Source organism: Quercus suber, unplaced genomic scaffold (genome assembly GCF_002906115.3).
Source record: "Quercus suber isolate HL8 unplaced genomic scaffold, Cork oak 2.0 scaffold_155, whole genome shotgun sequence".
NCBI classification, from domain to species: domain Eukaryota; kingdom Viridiplantae; phylum Streptophyta; class Magnoliopsida; order Fagales; family Fagaceae; genus Quercus; species Quercus suber.
This window is the reverse complement of record NW_027069616.1, coordinates 1,294,714-1,308,072: the sequence shown is the minus strand read 5'-3', so window position 1 is coordinate 1,308,072 and position 13,359 is coordinate 1,294,714. Positions and strand designations below refer to the sequence as shown.

Below are 13,359 nucleotides of genomic sequence, written 5' to 3'. Positions count from 1 at the left end.
GGGACATTATCTTAGTCCATGAGATGCATAGTATGTGATTTATGTGAAAAGTCACAGAAGATATAAATCACAAGTTCTTTGTAAACTCAGAATTTTAGTTCATAGTCGGTGATGAAATTGGGCGTTTCATCTGCGAAGACTATAACTTATCAACTAAGATATTTGTCTTGATCATGGAAGTGGAGACTTCTAGTTGGTATGTTGATATGTTTTAAGAGTTAAGACATATTGAACTGGACCGCTGTGAGATTTATTATTCTCCTAATGATTGTCAAATGAATAATAAAGCTCACGACTTCTATTTACATCAACTCTAAATCCTGAGAGAATAATGGACCTGATCATGAGATGTAGGTTGCTTTGATATATCAGGAGTGAGATCTATAAGTTATGGTCAAAACCTCAGTATGTTGGGCAGCCGCATTTAGTGTTGATGGAACATATATTCTCAAGATGGAATTCATAATCTCTTAACGGAGATATAAAATATTCCCTTGAGATAAGTTTAGAGTGTTGGCCCAATCACTTTAGTAAAGAGTTCCTAAAGTATATATTTATGAATTGGATTTCATAAATATATAATGAATAACATAAAGGATTAAACCGGGTACTCAAGGATTAAGATGTAGTAACCTTCAAAGTGGCAGTCAATATTAATGATTTGTATTACTACGAATATTTTAATGAAGGGGTTGAATGTATAATAAAGTCTTGGGAAATAATTTATAGATAAGGCCTAGAGTGCAATTATATTCTTATAGTGGTATTGAATATAATTAATGGTAACTTTGGACTTGTCAAGAGTTGACGGAAAAGCCCAAGGCCCATTGGAGCTAGTGTCTTATTGGTCCCTTTGGTCCCATCTCAAGCCACAAACTAAAGCCCAATTGGGTAGGCCCAAAAGGCTAACCCAATTAGAAATCAGTCATTATTTAATAAGTGTTATTAAATAAAGAAACTATGAGAATGGTTTTAACGTACGTAAGATGAAAAGAAAAAGAAATCAATTTTTTCTCCACAAGGAGAAGAAGAATGATTTTTCTTTGAGAATCTACGTACAAAAGACTGATTGAAAGACCACACATCTTGGGCACCATGTGGAATTGAGATGAAGATTGAAGGTATTCTCAAGTTTGGTTTTGAAATTCACTGCATCAAGGTACGCTTTCTATTCTTTGATTCTAGAATTCACGGTTACATGTTTATCTTTCATGATTGAAGTAGATCCGTGTTTTTGTTGCTTCCGCTGCATGTGTTTTTGTATGAGATACAAAAACCAGATTTTTCCAACAGTCAAAACATGAATTGTATTGTAAATCATTTTTTAATTTTTCTGTTTAGTGTATCGTATCGTATTATATATCGCAAGACCCACAAATATTTAATAAAATTTTAAAAAATATATATAGATATACATATATAAATGGAATATTCATTATAAATTTGGAATATATTCAACTAATGAGTAATTTAATATCATTTATGTAATAATATTTAATTAATGAAATCAAATTAACATGTGCTTATAATATACATAATCAAATTGATTAAACTAAAAAATGATAATACATGACAAATAACACAAAATAATAATTTTATTTCACCATATTCATCATCTTGTCTAATCAACACCATCTAAGTTTGTGTTGTTATCATGTTCATCATTTTACAATTTTATTTTTTCATTGAAATTTTCTTTATCATCATCACTATCTCTTCTTGTTCTTTTATTTTAATCATTTTTTAAAATATTTCTTTATGGCATTCCAACTTCTTAGACTTATAACAATAATAACAAAAAATAAAAATAATTATATTGTCAATTAATATCTTATTCATCGTATAGAAAATAAATTTGCAAATATAAAAGTGAAGTATAAATGTGTAGTCCAAATTTTGTATGAGAAAGAGGAGAAAAATAACTTATGGACATGTCATATTTTATTGGGTTAAATTAAGTAATCTAACAACTTGTTAGATTCAAATAAAAGCAAAAATTTTAACAAAAAAAAAAAAAAAACTATTTTAAAGCATATGTCTATGTATTATATGATACGTACGATTTTACAATATGGTAGAATTCATACGATACGAACTACTAAATCGTACAATTCATGAACACTCGCAATACACCTTTATGATATGAAACTTTTTGTATACAATACTAACAATTATGGGGCAGGCAATTACGCTAGCCTTAGGCCAATTGGCTTAGGCCTAGGTTCCTTACTAGAAAAAAAAAAGTAATTTAAAAGTAAGTATAAGATGTTTTAAATATTTTTAAAAAATGTAATATAAAACACAAGTTAAATACATAATTTAAATGAAATTTAAATACAAAATATTCATTTAAACACTAGAGAAATATGATTTGAATCTGCACAATTACCCCCTTTTCCTCTCACAACAAACTTTTACCATACTCATTTTTTATTTTTTAACTTTTAACTTTTTCTTACTTTTTATTTATTTATTTATTTAATATTTAAAATTGAAAATTTTTCTTTTTTTCAATTCACAATCTCAACCGTCCAAAACTATTCCATCAAGTTCAATCTAGTTAAATACATTATTTGTACTGAAACTCAGCACTCAGCAGGCACAGAAGCTTAACTGTGAGGAAATCTTATCGAATATCGAATTGGCCACAAGGAAGAACATGAGAAAGTACGCAATCATCGGAAGAAAGAAAGTGATGTTGTTGAAATCATTGAATGCTTAAAATTAAAAATCCTTTGGGATATCATGCAAATAAGTCAAAGACTCTAAAGAGCTAGCTGCACGTCGTAATTAATGGTGTCTAGATAATGTTTTCCTGGTCAGGAACAGTCGAACGGGAATAGGAGGTCTTTTAACAACTATGTTCACTATTGTATAATTATTTTTTGTACTGGGTTACTTTTGTTACAGCTTCTTTTTTTCTTTTTATTTTTTTGAAACTGAACCTGGCATTTCATTAATCTAAAACTGGAATACAACAGAACACAGCAAAGAGGAAAGAAAGAGCAAAAAAATACAGATTTAACTTTTGGCCCTATCTAACAGCAACACATGCCGTAGCATAGGCGGCTCCACTCCTTTCCACTGCTGAGAAGAACCTGCAGCCTTAGCAAACTGAGCAAGCTCATGCGCCGCTCTGTTGTAGTCCCTTTTCAGATTTCTCACATTCCAGCTCCTAAAAGACTGAAGCAGCTCCAAGGATCCTTGGATGGCCATCCCAAACTCACCATTGCAGTTGCTCTCTCATTAATAGCCTCAACTACCCCAGCTGAATTGGATTCCACAATGATTTGCTAAAGCTCCAACTCCATGGCCAACCGAACTCCTTCATCCACTGCAAAGGCTTCTGTAACAACTGCACCATAATCCCCATTCAAAACCTTGCAGGACGCAGTTACAACCATCCCTCTACTATCTCGAATAGCCATGCCTACAGTGGACCAACCCCCAAAACCCGTTATAGCACCATCTACATTTATCTTATAAATTCCTGGAGGAGGCGCCGCCCATCCAACTTTTGGGGCCTGCTGCTTAACATGATTATACAGAATGGCATTCTTGTAGTCCTCTCGAGTATGCACCGCAAGGTTCCATATCTGAGAATGGGGACTACATTTAGCCTTATGAACCACTTGATTCCTATTAAACCAGGTGGCCCACGCAGTGGCAAAGAGGGTTTCAAGACCAAGTGGAGATCCAGCATCCAAAAGTTTTCAGGCTAAATCCACAGGGCACATGTTCCCAGCCAATAAGTTTATTGGACAATCTTGCCAATTCCACCAAACTTCACATAGCTTATCACAATATATTAATGCATGACTAGTACTTTCCATTACTTTCTCACATAGTGGACATTCGGCCTTAACCTTTACACCTCGCTTTGCTAGATTAAGGCTCGTGGGCAGCCCATCCAAGCAAGCCTTCCAAGCAAAAATTCTGATCTTGGCAGGAAGCTGGAGTTGCCACACTTTCTTCCATAGGCGAGTCCTACTATCTCCAATTGAGCACTCACCCACCTCAGACTTTCCCACCACTGGAAGAGCAACATAATAAGCACTTTTGATTGAAAAAATGCCTCGTTTGTTCCCCATCCAGATTATGCTATCTTCCGGCAAATTATAGCTGAGAGTACGAATGGCAACGAGTTGGGTTCGGGCTGGGTTTTTTTCATACCCAGACCCGACCCGCGGATCAAGACTCGCAGACCGGACCCGACCCATTTATTAATCGGATTTTTTTTTTCGGGGCCCGGCCCCGTCCAGCCATCTGCCTTCAGGGCCTAATCTAAAGGCCCTAAACCTTGACCCAATTAAAAAAACAAATTTAAAAAAAAAAAAAAATTCCGGCTTCACATCAGAAATCACAAAACCCATGCTTTCATTTTCCACACTTCAATCACAAATCACCCAAAAAAAAAAAAATTACAGAATTTATCAATTATCAAACCAAAAAAATTTACACTTATTGTTTCTTCTGACTTTACTTACACATGTATGCTTCTTTGTGTTCTTGGAATTACACATTAGTAACAACTGTAATAATACATGAGACTGTCATTCAATATATTTTAACAATGTGCCATCTGTATGCCATTGATCTTCCTCTCACCCCATAAGACCGTGTTTGCCTGTTTGGGAAAGATCATGGGTTCATCTCATCATCTTCCTCTCTCAAAGTTCCACGGCTGGACGTCTCATCGCCGCTCGCCGCTTCCACCTCCATCGTGGTTTTCCTTCATTCCTCGCCGCAGAGCCTTCTCCGATCTGACCCTTTACCTTGGCCAGACCTGAACCCAAGCAAACCATGCCGCTTGCCGCTACCACCTCCGTGGAGGTTTTCCTTTTTCTATTTTTTTCTTTGTTTGATTTGTGGGTTTGGGGATTTAGATTTGACTTGGCTATTAAGGATCTGATGTTGCTTGCATGTGCTTGGTTTGGATTGGATTTTGATTTCGAATGTATTTGGGTTCATCTCAAGGAAATTTTGATTGGGGTTTCATGTATGGTGGATTTGGTTTGAGATTTCCTTGGATTTGTGTTTTTGGATTTGTTGTTTGTGCTGCTGTGGGTGTGAGCTTTGATATGGGGTTTGCTTCAACATGGGTCGGATATGTTGTATGTATTTTGGTGGTTGTTGTGGTGGTTCTAATGCTAGTGGTGGTGGTGTTAGCTGTGACTGTGAGGATGGATGAGAGTGAGAATGAGAGCTTGAGTGTGCTTCTGTGAGGGTGAGGCGCTGTGAGGGAGGGCCTGGGAGGCGTGAGCTGCTGCTAAACAAATGAGGATGTTAGGGTTAGAGCTATATATATATAGGGGGGTTTTTTGTAATTTAGGGTAACCGGGTTTTATCGGGTCGGGTTTCAGGTTTTTTTGATAAAACCCGGACCCGACCTGAACCTGCTACGGTTTTTTTTTTTTTTTTTTTAAATCCATACCCAACCCTATTTCTAATTGGACCGGGTACCCACGGATCGGGTAAAAATTGCCATCCCTAGCTGAGAGGGATGTTTAGGATAGTGTCAACCTCAAAAGGAAGAAAAAACCTCTTAACCATGTCCACTTTCCAGTGCCTTATTTCTTCATCAATTAGTGATGATACCATTGGGAAATCACCAATATCTTGTTGGGGGGAGCAAACTTTATAGGTTATGGGAGTAGGTAGCCACTTGTCTTCCCATATATGAATCATTTTACCATTTCTAACCCGCCACCTTATACCCCTATTAATAACCCCCAAGCTGTTATAGATACTTCTCCAGGCATAAGAGGGGTTGCATCCAAGCTTTGCACCCAACATATCACTATAAGGGAAGTACTTGGCCTTATAAATCCTAGCAATCAACGAGTTTGGGTTGATCAGGATACGCCATGCTTTCTTCGCCAGCATTGCTAGATTGAAGGCTTGTAAGTTGCGAAAGCCCATTCCGCCTTCTGATTTTGATTTGCACATTTTTCTCCAGCAAACCCAAGCCATTTTAGCTTTTTGATCTCTTTGACCCCACTAGAAATTTCTCTCCATTCTTTCTAAGTCCTCACATAAAACCTAGGGAGTTGGAAGCAACTCATAGTATATGTAGGAATAGCTTGTGTGACTGCTTTAATTAAAATTTCTTTTCCTCCCACAGATAGCATTCTTTCTTTACAACCGGAGAGTTTTTTTCCAACCTTCTCCTTTATTTCTGCAAAGACTTGATTCTTTGACTTACCTATCACTGATGGAAGACCGAGATATTTCTCTTGCCTTGACTCTTGCATTGGCCCTAGAACTTCCAGGACCTCCTTTCTTGTTTCAACTGGAGTATTATGGCTAAAGGTCACCGAAGATTTATCCATATTGATTTTTTGCCCCGAAGCAGCCTCAAAAAGCCCCAAAATTTCAACAAACTTGCTGACCTCCTCCCTATCAGCCTTACAAAAAAATAGATTGTCATTTGCAAAGAATAAATGAGTGACTCTAGGACAGCCCCTACAAATGGACACTCCACTGAGAATATTTCTATTGCTTGCATTAGATATAAGGGCAGAAAAGGCTTCCATACATAGAAAAAACAGATAGGATGATAATGGGTCGCCTTGTCGAAGTCCCCTAGTCGGAGAGATTCTACCATGAGATTCCCCATTAATCAATACAGAATATGTTACTGTTGTAATACATTTCAGCACCCACCCAACCCATTTCTCATGAAAACCCACTCTCCTCATTACTCTCTCAATGAAATCCCATTCTACCCTGTCGTAGGCCTTGCTCATATCAAGCTTAACTGCCATAAAGCCATCCTTACCACTCTTCTTATGATCTAAATAGTGCATTAACTCAAAAGCAATAAGCACATTATCTATAATTAATCTCTTTGACTCGAAAGCGCTTTGATTCTCAGATATTATTTAAGGCAACACTTTCTTAAAACGGTTTGCAAGCACTTTGGAGATCAATTTGTATGCTACATTACTGAGACTAATGGGTCAAAAATCCTTCATCCTATTGGGCATTTGAACTTTCGGCACTAATGTTATATAGGTATTATTAATATCAGATAAAGAGGCATTTAAATTAAGCACATTTAATACCATATTAGTTACATCAAACCCAACAATATCCCAATATTTCTGATAAAAAATAGCAGACATACCATCTGGCCTAAGTGCTTTGGTTGGATGCATTTGCCTAAAAGCTGCTCTGACCTCCTTCGTAGTGAACTCCTTAGTAAGTTCCTCATTCATCTCTTCGGACACCTTGGCCTGAATTAGGTTTGTCACCTCTTCCATTCGAGACGGGAGTGTGGAGGTATAAATATCTTCAAAATAACTGGTGACTGTTCTAACAATCCCCTCCTTGCTATCACACCAAGTACCTTCATCATTCCATAATTCGACAATTGTATTCTTCCTTCTCCACTCTAAGGCACGGTGATGAAAGTATTTAGTGTTGCGATCCCCTTCCCCTAGCCATTGAACTCTTGATCTCTGCTGTCACCACACCTCCTCATCATCCAACAAAAGATTAATCTCTTTTCTCAGTCTATTAATTTCAACCCCATGTTGAAGTGCAATATCATTTTTTAACAGCTCACCCAGCTTTTCTTTCTTCTCCTGAATCTTTTTTGCAGTCTGCCCAAACACAGCTTTACCCCACTTAGCTAGGTTGTTCACACACATTTTAAGCCCTGCACTAAAACCACTCAGATCATCCAGACCTCCTCAATTAGCTCCTTACAGTCAGCCCGTCTTGTCCAAATAGCCTCAAAGAAAAATCTACGCTTACCATGCTTATGAAGAGCATGAGAATTAGCAAGTAACAGGGGACAATGGTCAGACGTGGTATCCTCTAAATGCTGGACTCTTACATTTGTGAAGTGTTCTATCCATTCTGGAGTTACAAGAGCCCTGTCCAATCTCAAATAAACTCTATCACTGCCTTCCTGTTGATTGCACCAGGTAAACTCAAAACCCGAAAAACCCAGGTATTTAAAACCACACTTATGAATAATATTTCAGAAGGCCTCCATCTGATTTTAGGGTCTCAGAGCTCCCCCTAATTTTTCTTCTACTGATGTAATCTCATTAAAATCGCCAAAACATACCCAAGGCAAATTAAATTGAAGATTAAGAGTATCGAGATACCTCCAAGATTCTTTCCTCCTATGTGTCTCCGAATGCCCATAAAAACCGGTCAGCCTCCATTTGAAACCAGACCCTTCTTCTACTACCCCTGCATCAATGTGGTGTCTTGAATAGCTCTTGATCTCCAAATTAACTTCCTTCCTCCAGTACATTGCCAAGCCTCCTCCTTTCCCTTGCCTTTGAACATAAAGACCATTATCAAAACCTAGTTTCATCTTTGGCTTTCTCATTCCAGCAATCGTCATTTTTGTTTCCAATAAGAAAACCACTTCGAGATCCCAGCGCCGCACAAGACTGCGCAGCATTCCAACTGACCGGGGGTTCCCAAGCCCCTAGCAATTCCAGCCTAAGGCCATCATGGCTTTCGGTGGTGCTGCACAGCAGTCACTGCTGTTTCTTTGGTGTTTTTCCCTTACTTCCTCTTCACCTTTTTATTCTCCTCTGCTTCTAATTCTTCTAACTCTCCCGTTCTCTTTATTTCGCTTCTTTTTTCCTGGCCCATCACATCTTCTTCTTTAGTTAGTCCCTTCTCCCTTGCAAGCCTTTTCCAACTCCTTATAGTCTTAGGACCCAAATCTTTAGTCTTATGGCCCAAATCTAAGAACCCATCATCCTTATATTCTGAAAAGTCCATGATGGGCTTGATTGGACTTGTAACTTCCATTTCCTCTAATATATACCCACTTTGACAGCCCACTATTGATTGGCCCGTTCCTGGCACGTCACCCTCACCTCCATTATTTTCAAAACTCAAACTTTTCCTGGGAGCACGTGTGAGTTCAGACATCTCAGCGTTTGGTGGACTTACCGCCATGTTATCCCATCCACCAGAGTGACAAGCCGCCTGACTTGCTGTCCGTCCATCATTTCCCACGTCACCCCTCTCATCTTGTTTCTCTGCAAACCGGTCCACTGCATCACTTCTACTTCCTTCTCCACTGCCAACCATGGCTTCCTCCGCCCCTGTTGGTTGTTCCACAGGCCGTTGCCCATCATTGCTTGACGGATGGTTCACTTCCTTCCTCATCTTCATCTTTTCCAGCCCTCCTTTAGAGCTTCCGTTGGCCCTTATCCATTCTCCGTACTAATATTCCGTCGCTTGCCCCGGTTCCGTAGCATCACAGTGCCTATCATCATGGCCCAACCTTCCACACCTATAACACACTGTTGGGAGCCTTTCGTATTTGAACATGACCCACACCTTCTCCCCCTCTTTATTCAACAAGTAACCTCCCCTACGTAAAGGCTTGTGCAATGGCAACTCTACTTTGATCCTTATATACTTCACCCGCTCAAACTGCCTAGCTCTTTTATCAGCTTCGAGAAACTTGCCCATCCTATTCCCAATATCCCTACCCGTTTCTTCCACCATAAGCTCAAATGGAACTCCCCAAACTTGGACCCAAAATGGCGAGTGAAAGAATACAATATTCGCGATTGTTAATCCCTTCCTCCACCTGCATAACAATAGTAGATTGTTATCAAAGTTCTAGGGGCCATTCCTCTCAACCCATTCCATTTGGTATTTAGAATTGAACTTGAATTGAAGGATATCATTCCCCACTTTCATGATCCTCAAGTCTAATCCCATCTTCCACACTGATCTTAGAGTGCCCTTTAACGCATGTATATTTTGTTAACGATCAGATAAAAGTTTTCCAAACAAACTGAGATGACACTTTTCCAACCACTTGGCTCTACTAGCAGCAGATATTTGAATACCTTCTTCCTCTTCTTTAGTAAGTTGCAAGTTCTGTAGCCCATCCAAGATAACTTGATCCATAACTAGAGATTGCAACCTGACCTCATGCAAACAAAGAAAGCTTCTAAGACCTTCAACGCAAAAAACCACAGTTGCAGAAAAACTATGGTTGACATACACTCCTACTTGAGAGAGAAAACAACTCCCTTACACGAGAAAGAGACAAAAACTCCTACTGGGGAAAGAAAAATTTGTCATGGTAGCACACGCTTTTTTGTTACGGTTTCTATAAATTGGGCTTTCCCTTTCTTTGCATTAGTTTCCTATTACCTTAATCAATGCTAGGCCTGTCCACGGGTCGGTCCGGGTCGGATTTGTGCCCAACCCGAAACCGACCTGATTACTTCGAGTCTACCATTTTTAGAACCACCGCCGACCGGTGAGAGGGGTTGGTTCGGGTGGTTGGACCTCCTCGAAGACCGATCGATTCTCGGTCGGGGTTGAAATTTGCAAAACCATATCGGAATATGATGAAATCCACAGGATCTATACCAAATCGAGCTGGAGATGCTGAAATCTGGCCGGATCTCAATGAGATCTCACCGGATCTTGAAGAAATCAGGCCATTTCTCAACTGATCGAAGTAAAACCACCGGCGAAATGCTCCCATCAATGGAAAACGACAACTTTTTCGGTGTAATACGGTCGGATCGGTTTTTTCGGTTTCAGACTCAGCAACTGACCCGCCGGTCTCTAGTTCTGGGAGAGCAACCCGCCGCCGATCCGTCACTAGTGTCGAATCAGCCGATTCTCGGATCGGGTCGGCCGGGTTGGCCGGGTGGGTCGGTTGGTTTGGACACCCTTAATCAATGCCTTGATCATACCAACATTAATGCCGAAATCTGGTTAGAATTGAAAAGTTTTTAGTTACTTTCGGAGCATGAAAAAATGATACTTTTTCTCTCATATTTATGGTAAACTCCACCATGAATTTAATGAGTGGACCACACTATGAATGTAAGAGGAAAGAGTGCCATTTTCTGTACTCTAGGACTACCTAAAAATTATTCATCAGAGTTGCACAATTAAGTATGTTTGGATCCTTTAATAATAAAAAAAATGGGCTTCTAATATACAACACATTTTTACTTGGAAATACTACCCTATGCTTATGGCTCCTCCAATGGAGGAAGCGAAAATGGCAGTTTTCAGTATTCTTTTGATAGTGCTTTGAGTCTATAGATGGGATATCTATAACGGCTTAAAATGTATATTTGTTATATATTTATTTGGGATTATCTTTTTATTAATATGCTTAATTTATATAATTAAGTAAGTAATGATTTGCATTAGTTACTAGAATTTATTTTTATATAATTTCTTGAATAGAATGTTATTCATTGTGTATAATTTTATATTTTCAAAAAATTATATTACAAGAGTGTGTGGAATGAGTAAAGGAGAACGGACGTTAAACTTGAATTAAAGAGGAGCTAAATGGCCATTAATATCATGCTTAAACGTCTAAGGAGGTGCAGCTGAAGCACTTGGGGAGTATACCATGATTGGAATGTTCAAATTAAGGATAGAAATAAAAAAGACACAATTTGAAAAGGAAAAAAAAGAGAGATTTGACCATTAATTAGTATTTTGGGCGATAGTCTATCCAATTCATAGAACTCAATCACAAGTTATGATATCAAATAGAATACTCTTTTCATACGATACATGTGAATAATGCCCATTAGTCTATATTGAGATCCATCATATAGTTTGTGACTGATTTATTACATTGCCGTTACTAACATAACTCAAGAACAATATAGTTGTTATTTCCAAAATCAAATAGAAGCACAACACTTTATCTAACAAAAAAAAATTGCAGCACAGTTATTAGGCTCTTTGCTTACAGTCATCCATAGAATCCAGTTTCTCAAACTTCTAACCATGTGTATCTTTATTTTCTTGCGTTTATATTTCAAATGATATTCCAATCCCTTTCAAGCTTACATTTGAGCAGAGAAATTTGATTTTCAGGCAGAACCACAGTCACCATGAGTCCATTTCCACAATCACCTTCCCCTTTGCAATTTATAGGCCCTGGAAGCACCAAAACTGCCCCTTCATCACCAACCCCATTTATTACATAGTTTGCAAAAATGGGTCTATGTCCATTTATTTCCAACCCATAAAGCTTAGCCTCTTCCAAATTTAACAGTGTCAAGTTTGCACCATATACTATGCAATCAACTTCTCCATTTTCATTCTCCACCATTTCTTCAATCAAACTATTCTCACCCACTCTCTTCTCAGCTATTAGCTTTACCACCTGCCACAAATCATCTTTGACCCCAGATAAATCTGCTTCAACCATGCTTATAACCATGCCATTACTTGGAAATTCATTTTTCCAATTGGGTTTTTTGTTTGAACAAATTGTGACAGTACTTGTTCCTATCTCTTCCCTAATGTCACATAAATATTTCCATATTAAAGCAGAGATAACATCGAAATGTGACACTTTGGCTGCTTGGTACTCTCTTGCACAAATTTTTGTTACCATATGGTGAAGTTGTTTTTCATGGACTTGGAAATAGTATGTTTCCAATTTACAATTACTAGGAGTTTTCCAGGAATCTCCTTGTGGGTCGACACTTTTAATAGAAGCTGCTTTCTTGCGAGTTGAAGGTGGGAATTCGGACTTACCTGGATTTGCCACGTGGAGACATTTTGGTGGCTTGTTACCAGAGATGATCTGGCCCCACATATTGATGAAATTAGAGGCTGAGAATGCATCTCCAAGAACATGGGCCCAGCTGAGTCCCACACACATTCCTCCACATTTGAAATCAGTGAACTGATTGCAATTTGCAAGCCATGACCACACGAAAACAGCAATTAATAATTAGGATTTTACCAAACGAGGGAGGGATTTAATTCATTTAAGAGAAAAATAATAATACTAATAAAGAATTGAAAGGGAAATAGGACTTATATTTTCCACGTGAAACAAATTGAAAGGTAGGCAAGCTTCTACAAATTCTTATCATCCTATATATAAGTCTAGATTTTAAATATATTTTACAATAAATTTTACAATTTTTGAGGCCATAAGTTTTTAACAAAAAATGACATGATAGTGTTCGTGATAGACTCATAAGAGAATCAATAATATTTTGTCAACTCACAGTTATAAAATTTTTTATAATAAAATTTGTGTCAGTAGCTTTCCTAAGTTAATGTTTTGGATTTATACTTTTAATTTAGATTATTTGAATGAAGTATCAATTGCACACAAAAATTTATTGACAAAAAAGTAAATTTGAAACCATTATGTTCAAATTAGTTGCATATGCATTTGGTAAAACTAAATTCTCAATGTTTAAATGCAATATATATTATTTAATATGATTTCTAAATCTCATAAGTCATAATCTTTATTATTAGACAAAACTGCAAAATCACCATAAAATTTGAATCAGTGCAGTTGTGCAAGGAAGATGGACATTTGCCTATGCAGCAAAATGCTCATATTTT

The 13,359-nt window shown here is 37.8% G+C and overlaps 1 protein-coding gene across 1 annotated transcript in view; it reads right to left on the bottom strand.

Moving 5' to 3' along the window:
* Positions 1–11,521: 11,521 nt before the first annotated feature.
* The window catches only part of LOC112022352 (protein ECERIFERUM 2), a 15,512-nt gene continuing 13,674 nt past the window's right edge, over positions 11,522–13,359 (bottom strand). Inside the window, exon 2 of the mRNA XM_024054921.2 lies at positions 11,522–12,679. Within this exon, the coding sequence (XP_023910689.1) occupies positions 11,801–12,679 (879 nt within the window). The 3' untranslated portion in view covers positions 11,522–11,800. The remainder of the gene's footprint in view (positions 12,680–13,359) is intronic.